The sequence below is a fragment of the Gadus chalcogrammus genome, chromosome 20 (genome assembly GCF_026213295.1).
Source record: "Gadus chalcogrammus isolate NIFS_2021 chromosome 20, NIFS_Gcha_1.0, whole genome shotgun sequence".
NCBI classification, from domain to species: domain Eukaryota; kingdom Metazoa; phylum Chordata; class Actinopteri; order Gadiformes; family Gadidae; genus Gadus; species Gadus chalcogrammus.
The window spans coordinates 13,688,881-13,706,847 of record NC_079431.1 but is presented as its reverse complement, the minus strand read 5'-3'; the positions used below and the strand labels follow the sequence as shown (position 1 = coordinate 13,706,847).

Here is a 17,967-nt window from a genome sequence, read left to right as displayed (position 1 = left end):
TTCACGGGCTGTGTGAGAGCCAGGTCCCGCTGCCCCGCTGTCTCCCAAGGTCTCTCTCCGTCGGCTCCGGCTCAGCCAAGGTCATTCACTCAGCCGCGGGCTCCGAGCGACCTTGAGCCACTAACTTACCAGGAAATGTGTGTTCACCCGTATTCCACACACACAGGCCCGTCCACCTACCACGTCCGCGTCGTGTTGCCGTGTCAGTCAGCCGTGTGCGGGGCGGTGGTGTTTGTAAACCTCAAACAAACAGTTTCTCTCGAGGTTGTCAGGATGAATTGTGTTGTGTTTTCATGTTTTTTTCCAATAAACCCACTAACCAGGGGGGCTCAATGCCTCGGTCTTTGAGGCCTTTGTCTCCGTGGCCTCCTTTTGCATTTCCATGTGAACCACGCACAATTACGTTGTTTTATTTAAATTCTGTTAGGCATCTGACTTTAAGCCGGTTTCATTTATAATCTTTTACGCAAGGCCGCGCAGAGCGAGTTTTATATAATTTAATCGGCTATTACAAAGATAATTTAGGCTTATGGGTAAACTGCACGCTGACCGTCTCAATTCCTATATACTAAAAGGTTTTTAAGCAATGTCAAACCGGTGAAGAGCAGCACAGAGCAATAAAGCCGCAACAGTCAGAGTCAGTGAAACCTTGGATTCGATATGAAATCTTGTGTCCTCGCTTCCATTGACCTCCATGTAGAAAGCTCTTTGTGAGGAGGAAATTACTTTATGAACCACCTGAAAGCCACTCCATCGCTGCAGTTCAGCGAGGCTCATCCGCTCGCTGGAGATGAGCTTTGGTATCCTTCGTCTTCTCCTTCCTCTTCTTCATCCTCCTCTTCCTCTTGTTTTCCTCTCTCTACACCTTGTTCTTCATTCAAAAAATGAAACTTTTGTTTACCGTCTTTTAAAAAGAAAGGAATAAAACGATGCATCACTATGAAAGCAGGGCAGATGTATTCTAACTCTGTGTGAGGCAGCAGCACGTTACACCGTCACCTCCAGACATCGCTACATCTCCCAGCTACAGAGGACGTCTGGTCCTTGTAATCCCCAAGGCCTGGGGAAATCAGTTTGTTTGAATAGGGTCCTAACATTGGGCCCCTGACGGTGGCATATCATATTTATGTGTGTGTGTGTGTGGGGGGTTCTGTTAGGGTCTTGACAGGGCTTGGATCCAACCTAACATATACCCGGAAGGTTCCATCTAGAGCGAGGTAAAAAAAAAAACACTGAACACATGTCTGCGTGTCCTTGAGAATTCAACGGCTCACAGAGCCGGGCTCTGGTATAAACATGCTTTCCTCGCCTGCCGTCTGTTTGAAGAGGAAACATGGAAGCTGATCAGTCTCTGATCCGCCGTCTCAAAGGGCCACGGTTGGCCAGAGCCACCGCTATGCCAAGGTAGTGGAGGAACGTTCAAGGGGCTTAAACTGTGGGAAATGTCAGAGAATAACAACAGCATATATTTTTTGGGACTTTTAATTTTTTGGGGGCTATTTCTAACTGTGATGACACCGTATCCAAAAAGCAGAAGGCACCGAGCGACAGGCGAGGTATAATGTTTTGAGCAGAGGGATTTTTATCAATAGCGCTTGGCGGCTACCATGCCACAGATTTATGAGCCAGGCCTGACCACATCATAGATAATGTGGCGGCCGCTCAGTGATAAAAACCATTAGCCAGATGGAGTCAAGGTGGAGGTTTCACCGGCTGAAGAGATCAGGACTTGGAACAGACAGAAGGTACTACGGGCAATAAAGGAATAGGGAAGTAACAATTGCTTGGGGTGTGTGTGTGTGTGTGTGTGTGTGTGTGTGTATGTGTGTGTGTGTGTGTGTGTGTGTGTGTGTGTGGCGCGCGCGCGCGTGCGTGCGTTCAATGAAGATCAATAAAGAATCAATAAAGAAATGCTAATCAATTGTGAAAATGCTCCTCCTTGTGAACGTTTTCTGAACTGCATTTAACATACTTATTCATAATCGATCAAAAGCAATAAATATATGAAATACGTGACGAGATATAATATTTCAAAATAATTTACTTTGTCAATACTTTCAAAAAGACAAAAACAGCTGTACAACATCCCTCGTTCAACTCTTATTCTCTTACTGTTCTCTGTGTCCTATTGTCTCACATCTGTCCAGACCGGTCTCCTCATTCAAGCAGACCCGCCTGCTTACACAACACCAATGTCTATTTGGTGTAAGAGGGGTACGTGTTAAATCCATGTCTGGAACTAGAGACAGAACAAAACACCAAGTGCACTGCAACCTTCAACTCAACTGCAATGAAATGTACAAAAGAACACTCCTTTCTGACCAAAATGCAGTTGTTTTTCCCCCGCACTCAGAACCAAGGTTAAGAATTCATCATTGATGATGCACAGCAAAAATATGCAGCTAGATTTGCTTCACCGCTATATATATATATAAAAACAGAGAAAGAGATAAAGAAATAGACAAAGGGAGGGAGAGACAGAGGAAGACATCGAGAGAGGGAGAGAGAGAGAGGGAGAGAGGTTCAGAGAGGGAGAGAGAGAGAGAGAGGTTCAGAGAGAGAGAGAGAGAGAGAGGGTCAGAGAGTGCGAGAGACAGAGTGAGAGACAGAGACAGAGAGAGAGGGGCGGAGAGAGAGATGGCCAGAGAGAGAGAGAGCGAGAGAGAGAGAGAGAGAAAGTGAGAAAGAGAGAGAGAGAGAGAGCGAGAGAGAGAGAGAGAGAGAGAGAGAGAGAGAGAGAGAGAGAGAGAGAGAGAGAGAGAAGTGAGAAAGAGAGAGAGAGAGAGAGAGAGAGAGAGAGAGAGAGAGAGAGAGAGAGAGAGATGGACACAAATAATTATTTCAGCCCAATGCCTCTGCAAACGTTATTCACACTGTGTCACCATCCCTGTTGTGGCGTGACGATCAACATGCATCTCAGCAGTGATCACACAAGACCTCCCTCTAGCCCAAGTCCTGGGCCAGTTGGGCAGGTCTGTCCAGTTCCTCCTCGCAAAGAGCTTCCTCCGCCTGCGGGACCGGGGGGTCCTCAGAGAATTGCAGCATGGGGGTGCTGATCTCCCCCGACATGTCGCTGGCCACCCGCAGGAAGCAGCTGATCACCATGTCTTTGGCCAGGCCGGCCTCCAGGCGGCGCTCTCGGCTCAGCTGCTGGGTGAGCTGGTCCAGGCTGGTCAGAATGAGCTCCGAGGCCATCAAGGGGTACGGCGGGTCAGAGTACGGGCCGCCGGCCTGGTCCCGGGCCATGTTCTCTAGTATGTACTGCTGGTTCAGGTCCAGCAGCTTGTGCTCCAGGTAGCAGTTGAGCAGGGAGTTGGTGAAGGGCCCCTCTCGCCCGTGGAATAAAAAGCTTAGGTCGCGCCCGCTGCCTTGTCTCCAGCGGTTGGACCCCGTCCTCCTGGGCAGGAGGCGCAGCGGCCCGGCCTGGGAGCTCTGCTCCGGGAGGGAATCCTCCACCTCCCGGAGGACGTCGCAGGACTGGAGGAAAGGTCCGACGGCTTTGGTGTCGGCCCCCAGCAGGGGGTCCCGAGTGCTCTGGGAGGAGAGGGGCAGCACCTGGTCCCCTCGGATGCAGAGGTCGCTGTAGTTCTGGCAGATGAGCTGACAAGAGGCGGGCACCAGGAAGGGGCCGTCGCTGACGGAGCCTTCCTGGCGGGGGATCTCCACCTCCGGAGAGATGTGTCCCCTCCCAAGGCCCCTGGAGCCCACGGGAGGGTCGCTCATGGAACTGCGATCAAATGGCAAAAAACGCGACCATGATCCCATGTCCGGGGGTGGGGAATCTCTCCGAGGGACTCTGGAGGATCGGCGCGTGGAGGCGGGCATGACACAGGCAGCGGCAGCAGCAGCTCTATGAGTTCCCTGCCAGGTGGGGCTCCGAAGGACACTCTCTGGAGGTGTGGAGGCCACTTCCTCTACTCGACTGTAGGCCAGAATCCAAAGTCTGCTCTCACACAGCATGGCTGCAAGAAGGAGCACATGTTAGCCTATAGACACAAACATCAATTCAATTCAATTCAATTCAGTTAAATTTTATTTCTGTGTAGTTGTAAAATCCAATTACACAAGGGACATCGCCGTACACAGGAACCCCTGAGGACAGAGTCATAGAAACCGTCAAGGTTTTACAAACAAACAAAAATATTCAGTACATGAAGAACAATGCTCATACCTTAAAAAGAGCAACAAATCCCTTCTCACAATGTTAAGATGTGGACAGGCAAGTCATCTACTACATTTGCTGAAACAGACGTTGTGTGTGGCAGACAGACTGGGGCAGCCTTGGAGGGGTGTGTTATATAGATGCCCATGAGGAATTGAGAAAGTTACACGTAAGCATTGCCATTATAGCTCCTCAGCCCTTTCGTTTTAAAAAAACCAACCACACTTGTTGGGTTTCTCTGTAAAAATATGCAGGTGTTATTCTGAAAAGCAGAAGAGAGAGTATGGTTGGGCGAAAGACACATGAAGTCCTTTTGAGAATTGAATATTTCAGGAGGTAGTTACATTGACATTTGTCGTTATGGTATAGAGCATTTAATGTGTATTATTAATGTTGTTTTTTAACTAAGAGCTGTATTCAGTGTAAAAACTGTGACTAAATGGTCGACATTCTTTTTTAACAATGCATTCACAAAAGGAGGAGTCCTTTGTTTCATTAACGGGAAGCTCTCTTTGACAGTGTTTTGGAACTCTTTTGAATGTCATTAGCTTATAATCATTAGCATTTCGGTTCAGTTTCATGTTTTCTATAAGAAGCTAAAGTGATAAGAAAAGTTCTGTTGGGTCTGTCTAGTTTCAAAAAGTAAAAGTACCCAGTCAGCATCTTGTGAATGCCTCCTTCAATTAAAAGTCTCTTTTAAACTTTTGCTGGCTTGGCAGACTACCCTATAGGCCTACAACAGAAGGGCCTGAAACTAGAGACATGTTTGATTATTAATAAGGCCCGGAAAGCCTTGACAGACATTACCATTTCTAAATCTGCCAAAACTCAGGTGCACTCTTTATAGAATAGATTGAGTGTGCTTGCAAAGTATAGGCCTTCAAATTAAGAAGACTAACTTATGCGTGGTTTGCAATTTTCTGTTATTCCACAGCTCTTCCTAGAAATTGCCTATCGTGTAAAAGGCCAGTATTGAGTATTTTCCATAGACATTTTGCCACAAGCGTAATGGATGATGGTGGATATTTTTGACCTAGACAATTTCCCCCTATTTGGTTTGGTCCAAGTGAGTATAGGAGGATATCCGACACGAAAGAGCTGCTCAATAGTAATGACAGCGATACGGCTATCGAGTTACCCGTTGCTATGACGCAAACCACAGCCCAAACTCGCAACAGCTCAGAGGATGTGTTGTTGGCGATATGCTGAGGTCGTGACTTCAGCACCCTGGACAGTGATCATCTCAAAGCGATCCGTCCGGTATAGGCTTCCAGGGAGCTAGATTCACACTACAGGCTACCCCAAACAGGATGGATGAATTCACCGAGGGAACAAAGCGATCTCCATGTCTCGTCAGTGCTGTGTAGGAACTTCTAATGAGAGGGATGTTCAAAAAGGTGAATAATGTGTTTCGTCCCAACTATCACGGGCACAGGGCTCATGAGCACGGCCTTCGCAGCAGACAGGACTACCACAACGCTTGCACCGTGCGGTTGGTCCGCAGCACCTCCATGCTGGTGATCGGGGAGAAGACCCAGACGGCCCCGAACTCGACCTTAAAGAGGAGCAAGAGCTCCGTGAGCATCGAGTCCACCACCGCCTTGTATTACTACCAGAGGCAGGAGGATCAAATATGGCTCTACTCGCAGAACCAGAACTGCTTGGAATACTTGGAAGAACTCGTGGCTTTGAGACGGCAATACACGAGGAGCGTCCACGACCTGACCAGCAGTGAATTAAAGGCCTCGGTGTCGACCAAGAAGAGAGCGGCGCCGCCCCCGCCTCCCAAGCACGCGCAGGTAAGAGACAAGTAGATTACGAAAACTCGACTTTACATTAGTTTACACACTTAAATACACAGTTTGACCTATTTTCTGACGAAAGTGCACCCGCTTAACAAATCGGGTCGGCTTAGCTCGGGAGGTAGAGCAGTTGCCTTGTAAAGGTTGCTAGTTCGATCCCCAGCTCCTTCTAGCTGAGTGTTGATGTGTTCCTGAGCAAGACCCTTAACCCTAACTGCTCCTGACGAGCTGGCCATCGCCTTGCATGGTTGACTCTGCCGTCGGTGTGTCAATGTGTGTATTAACCGATGTAAGTCGCTTTGGATAAAAGCGTCTGCTAAATGCCCTAATTGTAATTAACATATGGAAAGTAATTAACCATGCTCTAACCATTTCTCGTATTAATAAACCCAAGAGATCAAGTGTCAGACCCTCTGCTCCTCCGTTTCCGAACGAGGACGACACTTTGCAATACTTCGATGCGGTCATCGACAGCTGCGACGCGGATCGGGCGCGCAAACCGCCCGCCGACGACGGCAACGCGGACGTAGACTTTATTGGTAGGTTAAAATTGTATACATTTTGTTTGCTTTGTTTGAAATTGGACGTATAAGCGGTGTGTTGGCGTCGTTCTGTCTCAATTTTGGTGCTGTCGTGTTGTGTGTTTACATAGTGGCGTCAAGCTCCAAAGAGCACGACCTCCATTCCAACTGGGTCATGCGCGTGCCCAGAGTGGCAGAGGGGTCCCGAGAGAAAGCGGCTCCTCCCGCGCCTGGCCGTGGCAGCGCCTCCAAGAAGAAAAGCTCCAGCGGCTCCACAAGCAGTCGACTGCGGCTGCAGAGGAACCCGATCCACCTGCCCAAGGTGGTTGAGAGCGCCTTCCAGACGTTACGCTTCAAGCCCAATTTAAAGAAGCAGTAGGGCCAAGGAGTTGCTGCTACTTATTCCCATTGCCATGATTATTTTGTATCATAATGCCGTAGAACATTGTTTGAACGGTTCCGACGACGTTTCATGTTTTTGTATTGAATTTTGACGACAAAAATATACAGTAGCCAATATGCTGAACAAAACTGCTAAGCCTCGATCATGTAGGGTAGATGAGCTCAACCATTTGGTTACACTCACGTGAGAGGTAGGGCTTCATGGGGAAGCAGTGCCTGTGTGTTAGACACCATGAGAAGACAAATAAAGTTACCTCTTACTCCTTGGTTCCTGTTTCATTAATGGCCTTGTGTGGCAGTGTCACTGTCATACAGGTTAAATGGAATCCAGTCGACCGGGCTCAATGGAGTTTAAACAGATTACCTTCAAGAAACCATAATCCTGTCAACTGCCAGTCACAGATATATTTTACATGATCCACCCATCATTTGCTTTGGTTTCAACTCAGACCGCAAACGGTAAATCAAAACCTTCTCAAAGGAATGAAATCAAGTCCCATTCTGAAACAACAGTGATGCATGAACACAACCCAGTGAACGCAAAAAAATAGAGATATAGATTATTTTAATTTCTTAGAAAAACACAAGGCCCTCCTACACAGGAAGGCCCGTGGGTATACTGTGTGGCCTTCACTTCCTCTCCGCCTTCACCTTGGGGCTGAAGAAGGCGGACATTGTCTTCATGCCAGACTTGTCCACTTTGGCCAGAGTTTTCTGAGCCAGAGTCATCTTCTTGGGCGGCTGAAAGCGGAGTAAATCAATAGGTTAGTGCAACAGCCTTGTAGGGAGACGGCAGGGAATTTATTTCTTATCAGAACCTCACTTTAAATCCGAGCAACGTACAAGTTTTCATAAAGCGCTGCCCTTTGACACTGTTTTTTTGCCATCCCGGCCGACGAATCTCAAACGTGGGAGACCTCTATTGAGAGCACAACTGTGCAGCCTGAGGTCATGTTAAAAAATTAAATAACAGCTTTTTCATTAAAGCTAGTGATTAAAGGCCCAGTTGGCGATTGGGAGACTGTGAGAGGTGCCTTGTGGTACAAGAGGGGGGTTCAGGTGGGCTCCTGTGAACACTGGGTTCTGCACTCACTTTACGGGCAAAATCTGAGCTGTTGAATTTGCTGAAGTCCTCCCCAGCCTCCACGGGCAACTCCGACATCTTACGTTTCTGCAAGAAACCGGGAAGTAAAAGGAAGGCTGTTATCCAAACTCATCCATCCTAACCACCAGAACACACAATATACCACCAGAGAAAGTCTAAACTAACAGACAAAGGCAGATTTCCCAAACAAGCACATCAAGAGGAACATATTGATGGAGATGAAACCGACTGGAGTTTCATACAGCATGAATGAACCAGAGAGCCTTACCTTGGTAGGAGGCTCTGTCTCCTTCGGGCTCGTCGGCTCTGGCAACCTGCAAAGAAAGGTCAGGAGAGAGGGGTCACTCTCCAGAATACACCGTGTTAAGGTACATTGTGTCGTAGCTGTAGGATGATGGGTGAATCTCATACTGCAGGTGCTTGCGCAGGGCTTTGCTCAGGTCTTTGTCGATGTACTCTGATACGAGGCCATGGGCGTAGCGAAGGTAATCTTCTATACTCCCAGAGACAGGGAAGATAAGACAATGATAATGCGGAGTATAAACTTAATAACTTAAATTATGTATTTGCAAAGAAATGTCTGGATATGAACAAGATAAGGTGAAGCGTTCATTGAGGCTTAAAATGACTACAGTGCCATCAAGTGGTGACAATGATGTACTGAAAGATTTCCCTAAAGGATACAATGTTTATTCAACTGCCCTCTGAACATACCGTCATTTGTGTCCGACTCTGTCTTCACCCTGACATAGGTCCTAGACTTCACTCCTTCTCCAACAGAGATGTTGCTCCTCTTGAGAGCGGTCACCGTCCTATCCACCTAGCAGACAAACCAAATCACATTCACACATCAGTGCTAGGATTTAATAATACAAGCAGATGCACGGGCAGCCTAGTGACTGTTGATTTCGCAATAACAAAAGATTTATCATGATGCGTTTTTTTCCTGCATTTATATTTCCAGATCAGCGTAAAACATGTTAAATATTTCACTAGAAAAAAGTTTCTGTTTTACTCTTAACTTTCTTGTGTTTTTTCTTTGTGCAATGGGATCATAAACAGAATCGAATCTTGTACAATGTAATTAACAATTCCACACCTTTTTACTTAACCATTGCATTGCCTTCTCTTGGCTGTATCTGTGAAACTTCTGGCCCCCAACCTCTAATAGGAAGAGCAGAAACAGGACATTATTTTGTCAACAGGTAAAATCCATGTGAATTGCCAGCTAAAAATCGACCTACAGGAATGACCTCTGACCTTTTTCCTCTGCAACGAGGTGCACAGAGGACAGGGACCGCGCACAGCTAAGCAGCCTGGAGCAGGCAGGGAATTCCTCATCCATGACCACTTGATCCAGAGGCTGGAACTTGCCCTGCAGCAAACACATTAGCATGGTTGAAACAAAAGGAGGATGAGGTACCGTTTACAGACACCTTTTAATTCATTCATTTTAGTATCACCCCACAACACTGAGTTATTCACTCACTATTCACACCCAATAGTCGTCTTGATTACCATCATTTTGTTAGTTTACTGACCTACAAAAATCCACTTATGAAAATGAATTCACACCTATGAAATATTACCCTTGATGATCAAAGTGTCAAATATTGAACACAAACTGACTGAGAAGGAGAAACACTACAATGTGGTGGTTGTGGTGATGATCATGGTATCCTTTGTTTTAATGTTTTTGCAAAAGAAAGAAATGGTGTATGCAACTCCACCAGAAAGTGTATTACAACAAAAAGTAGTCATGAAGTTGCGAAAACAACATGAATGACAAGCATGAAGGCAAGGCCTGTAACCACCATAAACTGTTTCTATCAAGCTCAATTTATTATAAAATTACAGAGATAAATATAGATACATGAGAACCAAAACAGGTAGGTCTATATGACAAAGAATGTCATATAACTAGTGTTTCATGTGCAACTTGGGCAACACTATAGGCCCAATCTTGAGCTATTAGACATAATTAGGGCCCTATGAATTCCGCGATAATGAAAACGCGGACGGAATCACGGAATCTGACAATAAAAACAGTATCTACTGATAATTATTATTATTATTTTTTTTTTTTATTAAGCAGGAAAGTATTAAAAGTAACAAAGTTACAATTTAAAACGGGCCTGTCTTAGTAAAATAACGGATTTCCTGCAGGTTCCTGTTCTTCAGCACATATAACATGTAACAGGGACAAGGCACATCACACGTCACATTTACAATATGCAGTGGAATTCCCCATTATTTTGGTGAAATTCAGTTTCGAGGGAAAAGGGAAACAACGCAGGTGACATTAACGTCACTGAATGTTAAGCAGTCACTCCCACAACAATGTTAAAAAAAAATCCCCGGTCCACCACGCAAACAGGTCCCGCTCCTAACAAGAAGCCGAAGAAGAAGTTGAAGCGCCCGTAATTCGGTTCTAACCCCAAAATCAGAGCCGAACAATATCCAAAACACTTCTATCACTCAGGTGATCAGCTGTTTTGTAGAATATGTCAACATACTATCGATTGGAAACGCAAAGATACGTGCGATGACCACTTGAAGTCCAAAATCCATGTAAAAAACAATGAACGCCGTAACCAGGGCACGCCCCTTCAAACAACAATTTGAGTTTATAAAAAAATAGTTTATAAGCACTTTAATATTTATGTCATGTTGTTTTTATTTGAAGAACTAAAAACAGTGCAATGTTGTGATGTTTTAATAAATGTAGTCTTCTATCTGATTAAATTTTATTCGCACTTATTTGACACTCGTTCTGATGATTTTAATAGCTTAAAGTGTAAAAACGGAATTCCTGAAAATTAAAACGGAAAAAACGGAATTTGGAAAAAAATAAAACGGATTTCATAGGGCCCTACATAATCTTACAAAACGAAGACATACTTTATATTCTATCCGATTATGAATAAAAATGTATTTTAAAGCATCCAAATGTGGTGCCATCCATTGTACAAAATAGCTATTTTACATAAAATAATATCTACATTAAACATACACTAGTTTTCCCAAATAAAAGTATTTACATATTTATATTGTGATATAACCCGAATTGCAAATATTCACAGTGAAAGGCTGTAAGATTTAATATGAAGAAGACGTGATGGCATGGGTTTGCTCATGAGGAAATATGACATATTGAAATATAAAACCATTCCGAGTTAACAACACAATGCATCCCAGCTAGTGGGAAGGCTAAAGGATCTAGTGGGAAGGTTAAAGGATCTAGTGGGATGGCTAAAGGATCTAGTGCGAAGGCTCAATGATTAACAACGTTAAGTCCTAGGTCATGACTGCCTTACCTCTTTGGCAGCTTTCACCAGATAGGGCAACATAAGATACAGTGGATCCATCGGGGTTATATAGAGAAGTCTTCCATCTGTGGCAATGATAAACAAACAGAATTGGACAGTTGATAGAAACAAATGGATTGCATGATAATTGCAGCATATGATATGCATTTATTATATACTTGAGTTTGCATTGCCCACAACCATTTTGAAAACATGTACAGGACAATAAATAACTGACTATGACAAAAATATTAAAAAAAATAGATAGTATAGATTGAAATTAAAAGTTTGAATTCATTCTAACCAGCTGAATAACAAATAAGTCAAATCAAAGTCAAATCTAACCAAAAGTATACGTTAAAGATGCTAGTGAAAGTGAAGATTCATCCAATGGTTACAATTTGCCGCACGACAAGACAGTACACATTATGAACACAATATTTCATACTTTAGTTATACTTTTCTCTAAGAATGATTGTGGTCCATGTCTTTCTATATTTCACTACTGTTACACATTCGGAGACAAACCTCTCTGCACGGTCTGTCCGATTAACCAGGAGTGGCAGTCTTCTGTAAAAGCTTTGACCTCATACGGCTGCAGATCGCCGCTGCTGAACAGGTACAATGATGCTGCGTCTACCACAACAGAAACATAACAGCATTACGGTACTCAATAAACGGACACGTCGTTAGTTTACGTAGACAAATGGAAAAAATAAGGGAAGTTTAACCAGTGATGGAGTATGAAATATAGATGTTCTGCACCTGTTGTAGGATTTCTCAATGTCAAGAAAGCTGGATCTCCATCCTTGTCTGTGCCGATGGCCGATTCTGTGAAACCCAAATAGAAAAGGAATGAATCGCTGCCAGCATGGGGCGACATTGCAATGCTTTCTTCAAGTCACTAGTCGAAGTTCCACATGCATTTTTCAAGCTCTGCGTGAATGATTTGGCTCTAGCTGTTCACATGGCTCATTCCAAAGGGGCCACGTTGTTTGTTGTTCTACTGATACAGAATAAGAGCCAGTTAGCTTAGGACCCTTTACAAAGTGGTTGTTCAACTCGTGTCCCTTTGCTATGCTATAGCATCTAGCTTGCACATTAAGGAGCTTGCTGAGGCTATCTGCGTTGCATTCTTTTGCTAAATGTACCTGCAGTTATTGCAACCCAGCTGCTATTCTTTGAATTGGGCGTGCGCTTCTTTTTAGTAGCCATTCCGATTGTGGTTACTTGTTAAACCGGTTTCCAGTGACTTTATTTGAGCGATATACAGGTCCTGGTGACTAGTTGAGAGGATGTAAACATAAGGAACTTCAAGCCCTCCTCCAACGTGACGTCGGGAGCTGCGAAAAGGCGCGATACCCTGTCTACGGGGTTGTACCATTTTTCAAGGGGACAAGTCAATGTTAAGCAATATTTCTTCGCTTTTTTTATACCGAATTTAGGAAGACAAACAATAATGCATATTTAATTGAAAACGAAATATTTTTGAATATATATGAGCTTATTTTAAAGAAAATGCGGCAGTGAAACGGCAATGAACAATTTTCGTATTTGCGGAAATATAGTGGTCTGCGCCATTAATGACGTGGTATTCCAAAGCAGTTTTCCGCAGTGGCGGCAGAGGACGCCAAATAACTTCACAAAAACAACAAAACAGGAATTTGCTCTTTTCAAATAGTTCCTTATATTATTGTGTTGCAATTTATGTTATTTGTTACACTGGTGATCTGTTTTTCAATGCTGCTTTACATTGTAATTATTTGTTGCCATCACATGGGAATCCATCAATTTGGAGAAGCCATCTGTGTCTCAATAGGAAAAGGCACACACACACACACACACACACACACACACACACACACACACACACACACACACACACACACACACACACACACACACACACACACACATAGACGCAAACACACAAACAAACATGCGCGAACACACACACACACACGGCCTGCACATGTATGTATCAGGCAGGATATGACACTTCAGGTCCCAGTTGGTAATCACTGAGTCACTTGTTTTTCTCTCTCTGTCACACACTGAGTTAATCCTCCGATGAGAATAGGGTGAAGCGGTGTTAACATGTGACTACTAGCTGTGTGAGTGCAGTGAGTTCATGTCTAGAAATGTACTTTACATATCGTGTTATTCATTAATCTCCTCTCAGCACACCATGCTACGGTTCGTGGACGATTAGCTTGGCTTCTAATTGGCTTGTTGTGCTAACAAGAGGGGTGTGTTGTTGATCGTGGAAGTAGTGCAACAAAGCATCAGCAATAGGAAGCTGCATAGAGTTCCCAATTTCTGCCAGCCGGTGTCATCTTTATTAGTGTCGTCAATTAGCTATAACATAAATACACAGGAAGGGACCCATTGACATGAATAAAATCATAAGACGCCATAAACACGCTCACCACTGGGCCCATTATCTAGTCGAGTTCCCTCAGATGTGTGTTGGTGTCATTTGCAGCCCAGAGAAAGAGCCGAGATTGTCGCTAGTGAATGACTTGTTTTACGACCCCCCAGGAGTATCATACTCAAGAGTCCCGGGCAACCGAACAGAACCATGAAAGCTTTATTTCTCGCTCACCGCTCGAGGGTGGAAGCCAGTGTTCCTGCCTGCCGCAGAGGACAACAGAGGCTGTTCTGATGGACTAGCAGGCAGGCTACCCCCAGAGAGAGAGAGAGAGGAACAGAGAGACAGAGAGAGAGAGAGAGAGAGAGAGAGAGAGAGAGAGAGAAATGGAGAGAGAGAGCAGAGTTCTCTGTCACCAGCCCGCCGCACACGAGAACAAAGTAGGTCTAAAATTAGCTCCCCAAAAAATGGCTTAGTAGGCTCCAGACTCCCTACACCGTCCCGCGCCCAGCATCACCACGCCGCTCATCAATCACCCGGCTACAAAGAGATATGCGGAGAAAAACACAGCAAAGCTGTTTGTGTCCTCCTATCTGTCCCCCTTGGTCAAACCGTGCTTTCCACCTGCATTCTTCTAACCAAAAAACACTTTTGTTGGCTTTTTTTCCTTCTTCAATTTCGCTTTTCAGGGGAATTTTTGAATTTAGTGCTGCTCTATTTTATTCTTGCTAGCTCCTAAAAATTTCCTGCTACTTGATGACTTGTGTTTTATAGTGTATGACGTCTCTTGCAAACAAATATTTGTTTGCCCTAATGATCTTGACGAGCATGGCATCCCAATAGAAGAATTCAATTAAATATTTAAACAACACATTTCTTTGGGTTGGTGCTTTATGCATATTAAAACAGTGGATCGTGTCAGATCACCACATTAAAGGGCACTTAGATCTCTGGAGCTCAGCTCTACGATTGGAATCAAGACACACATAGGGCAAATACACAAAGAAACACATGCACACTCATGTACACAAACACACAGACACACTCACACACACACACAGACACACACACACATACACACACAAGCAGATGTGGAGAGAATTCCCTTTGGCAGCAGAAGCCCTTGAGTCATCATCTGGGATTCCCTTCCTTCCATTTCCAAATATGGGCGTTTGCCTTAGATGAAGAGCGGGAAGCAGCATGCACCCGGCAGAGTGGAGCCCCTTTGTGATGTCAGAACACTGGAGACGTGAGCCAAGGATTAAAGCCGCCATGTGCTGTGTCTGACTGGAAATGCACAGGAGGAAAGAATTCCATGCAGGCAGAATGTCGGGAATTCAAGAATCAGTGCAATGCTATCCCTCAAGCGCAGTTGTAAAACCCCACCTCCAAAAAAAGGAAAAAACGGTTGTAGAAACATACTGTTCCCCAAGAAGTGTGTGCACATGCACCCTCTCACGCACACACTCTCACTCACACACACACACACACACACACACACACACACACACACACACACACACACACACACACACACACACACACACACACACACACACGTACACATACAGTTTCCCTGCACTCATCTCGCCGGATTGCCGTATTGAGGCTCACTTCCCGTAAAGTGATTCTTTTTGGTTCTGGTACCCCCCACCCACACTCCCACCCCCACCCCCACCGTCACACCGGGAGGAGCGGACGTCTCGTTTCCCAGCATCAGGAGCTCCGTGTGAGGCCTCCGCTGGAATGGTATTTTTCCCTCGCCCCCTAAATGGAAAGAACGGCTGGACGATGAACCGCTCTGTGTCACAGGCCCTCGCTCGTGTGACTGAGGCCGCGTGTCTCGGATGAGTCTGCGTCCATCACGTTGCCTTGGTCTATGAAGTCACCACCTTCTCAACAATCGGCGGTCCCGCTCTTCTTTGGATCCTTGTAATCTTTTCCCGTGCGGGAGATGCTTGAGTCGGATCTCAGGAGAGGGTGCCGTGTTCTCTCCCTCAGGTCAGTATGTGATAGGTTGGCTTCGTCACTCGTAGGGGCCCCACTTGAGGGGACGACCTCCTCATCCTCATCTCTTCCTCTCACTCTCTCCGTCCCACAAAAGCAGTTGTCCTGCAATACACCAATCCTAAACCCTAATTACTGTTTACCAGGATCAATCCTCTCTCTCAATCTGTCTCTCTGTCTCTCTGTCTCTCTGTCTCTCTGTCTCTCTGTCTCTCTCTCTCTCATTCTCACTCTCACTCTCCCTCTCTCTCTCCTTCTCCCTCTCCTTCTGCCTGGATCTCTCTTGGTGTACGAGGGACCAGAGTTGATGTGGTAATTACATCTGCAGAATGCTGGGCTGCCGCAGACGGCTCCGTGAGTCTCTCTGCTCGGGAGAAATTAGAGAGTGCTCAGCACAAGTCTAGGACTGTAATTAGAAATAAATACTCGCATATGAAATGTGTTTATTTGTTTATTTATGATGCCTTCTTCTGATTCCCCTGGGCTTGGCCTGGATCTGTGCTGTGAGGTCAGCCCAGGCCGGAGAGTAGAGCCCAGAATCTTTGTTTACGAGGAGGGGGGATAAGAATAGAGCTTTTCTGTTTTTGTACACATATGTTGTGGTATCTCTTCTCTCAGGCATAGTCAGTGTGTCGTACCACACACACAATGAGGGACTGTGGCGACAGAGGAGGAGAGTTGCTTGCTTTGGCAATCAACTGCGTCACCGAACCTCCAAGCACTGCTATTGGACGTAGAATGGAAATGAGTAGAAAAGGGCAAACCCCCAAAGTAGCATCTACAGTTAGAGTCTGTTTACAGACTCTGTAAATATGAATGCATTAATGTGTTTACCCCAGCGGTTCGCCCTCTTTAGGGCACACAATGCATTTTCCCCAGCGAATCAATAAAGATAGTATAAACCAATAAATTCAACACAGTTTCTACATAAAACCTGGATATCAAGCTGGGCAAAGGGTGGGCAGTTCCCTGGGCACACAGGGTTTGAGTATGCATTATTGTACTGAGGAAACCCGTATCCACTCTTGTTGAAGGCTTCTTTTCAGTTGATGACCTGGCACGCACATTCCCAAACAAATCTGCCTTCAGTTTTATTACCAAAACTACAGCAAATCCTCATGCAGCAGATCTTGGAGCCAGCATTCCAGTATAACTTTTGCGTATGGGAGGCCCCTGAGTGAAGATATAATTTGGAATTGGAAAGTATTCCCACCTGAGTTACATCCCATTAAATAGTTCTGAATCAGAGAGCGTACGAACAAGTAAGGACGCTTTGCTTCCAGCTGCGCTTGGTTGGTTCCTAATTCAATGTCAGTAAATAAGTTAGTGCTGATGAATGCACACCAGATCGGGGCGTGGTGTGCGTTTCAAGGCTGCGCTTGGCGGATCGGTGGGAGAGGTGAGCCTTTGGTATAGTCTGCCCCGGGGCCCCCTAGAGACATTGCCATGGCCCTGACGCGCTATCGTACTTTCTGTCCTGTTGACGTCTGAACACACTCCGACACGTTTTGGTTTCAGACACAGCCATCGTGGTTCCCGGTTCAGCAGGAAGGGGAGAGAGGTGGGGTACGTCGGGCTGGGTCGGGTGGGTAGGGGGTGGGGGGGGGTCTTCCTTCGGGCTGTAGATTTACAGGCTGTTCCGCGGGGCTGTCGACAGCTCAGACCATTAAACGATTATCTCAATCTCTCCCAGCCGCAATGGGGAGAAACATCATTATGTGAATTCCATCTACTGCGAATGTACCGATGGCGGGCCGATGGTCGAAGCGCCAGAGGAAAGATGCTCTGTTCGATGCTGCGTGTTTTATAGATTCCCGACCATCCTTGTGATATCAGTTAACTTGGGAAGTTTGTTTTCAAAGCATGACTCTAAGGTTTGTTGGAGTTTCTGTGGGGGTACAATGCTAAAATAAAGGATTTGTCGACCTCAGAGGATGAAAAGCCCTCATATAATTTATAAATCGAACCACAGAAATATTTTACTCCTGATTGATTAAAGGAAATCTTTGTTTATTTAAATTGCCATGATGGTTTCATCGTGGCACCTGCCTAACTAACCAACCAGGAACCGCAGTGCTCACACCTGAAGGTGTGAGTGGTGCTCACTACACAGCCAAATAGGTGGAGATTGCGCTCCAGCTTCATCTCCCTGGACCGAGTCATGCTAATTGGGTTTTGCGCTGGCCAATCAACCTGGTTATGTTTAGGTTTAGGGGATAAGGTTTGGGTCATGGTTGGGTTCAAAAGTTGATGGGTCACGGTCAGGGTTATGGGTTTCCGGTACGCATC

At 45.4% G+C, this 17,967-nt stretch overlaps 3 protein-coding genes across 3 annotated transcripts; 1 reads left to right on the top strand and 2 right to left on the bottom strand.

Annotated features, from left to right (window-relative positions):
- Positions 1 to 2,881: 2,881 nt before the first annotated feature.
- LOC130373862 (TLR adapter interacting with SLC15A4 on the lysosome) lies at positions 2,882 to 4,263 on the bottom strand. The gene is made up of 2 exons (XM_056580512.1): positions 4,172 to 4,263; positions 2,882 to 3,962 (listed from the first exon to the last, which is right to left on the bottom strand). Exon 2 carries the CDS (start codon positions 3,958 to 3,960, stop codon positions 2,944 to 2,946), a length of 1,017 nt encoding a protein of 338 aa, XP_056436487.1. The 5' UTR covers positions 3,961 to 3,962; positions 4,172 to 4,263; the 3' UTR covers positions 2,882 to 2,943.
- Positions 4,264 to 5,433: 1,170 nt separating this feature from the next.
- LOC130373838 (uncharacterized protein C13orf42) lies at positions 5,434 to 7,303 on the top strand. Its single transcript, XM_056580471.1, has 3 exons — positions 5,434 to 5,961; positions 6,359 to 6,503; positions 6,617 to 7,303. The coding sequence occupies exons 1-3, from the start codon at positions 5,539 to 5,541 to the stop codon at positions 6,862 to 6,864; spliced, it is 816 nt and encodes a 271-aa protein (XP_056436446.1). The 5' UTR covers positions 5,434 to 5,538; the 3' UTR covers positions 6,865 to 7,303.
- Positions 6,997 to 12,635, bottom strand: rnaseh2b (ribonuclease H2, subunit B). Its single transcript, XM_056580470.1, has 11 exons — positions 12,452 to 12,635; positions 12,066 to 12,131; positions 11,829 to 11,936; positions 11,310 to 11,386; positions 9,253 to 9,367; positions 9,092 to 9,156; positions 8,707 to 8,812; positions 8,404 to 8,485; positions 8,261 to 8,306; positions 7,981 to 8,058; positions 6,997 to 7,628 (listed from the first exon to the last, which is right to left on the bottom strand). Exons 1-11 carry the CDS (start codon positions 12,513 to 12,515, stop codon positions 7,518 to 7,520), a joined length of 918 nt encoding a protein of 305 aa, XP_056436445.1. The 5' UTR covers positions 12,516 to 12,635; the 3' UTR covers positions 6,997 to 7,517.
- Between the last annotated feature and the right edge of the window lie 5,332 nt (positions 12,636 to 17,967).

Excerpts from the sequence above, each read along its gene's own strand:
- LOC130373838 (XM_056580471.1), top strand. The coding sequence starts at position 5,539 with ATGAGAGGGATGTTCAAAAAGGTGAATAATGTGTTTCGTCCCAACTAT. Across the intron at positions 5,962-6,358 it reads CGCCTCCCAAGCACGCGCAG|AGATCAAGTGTCAGACCCTC; the intron begins GTAAGAGACAAG and ends AATAAACCCAAG. Across the intron at positions 6,504-6,616 it reads CGCGGACGTAGACTTTATTG|TGGCGTCAAGCTCCAAAGAG; the intron begins GTAGGTTAAAAT and ends GTGTTTACATAG.
- rnaseh2b (XM_056580470.1), bottom strand. The coding sequence starts at position 12,515 with ATGGCTACTAAAAAGAAGCGCACGCCCAATTCAAAGAATAGCAGCTGG. Across the intron at positions 8,486-8,706 it reads AGAGTCGGACACAAATGACG|AAGATTACCTTCGCTACGCC; the intron begins GTATGTTCAGAG and ends CTGGGAGTATAG. Across the intron at positions 8,307-8,403 it reads GCCCTGCGCAAGCACCTGCA|GTTGCCAGAGCCGACGAGCC; the intron begins GTATGAGATTCA and ends CTTTCTTTGCAG.
- LOC130373862 (XM_056580512.1), bottom strand. The coding sequence starts at position 3,960 with ATGCTGTGTGAGAGCAGACTTTGGATTCTGGCCTACAGTCGAGTAGAG.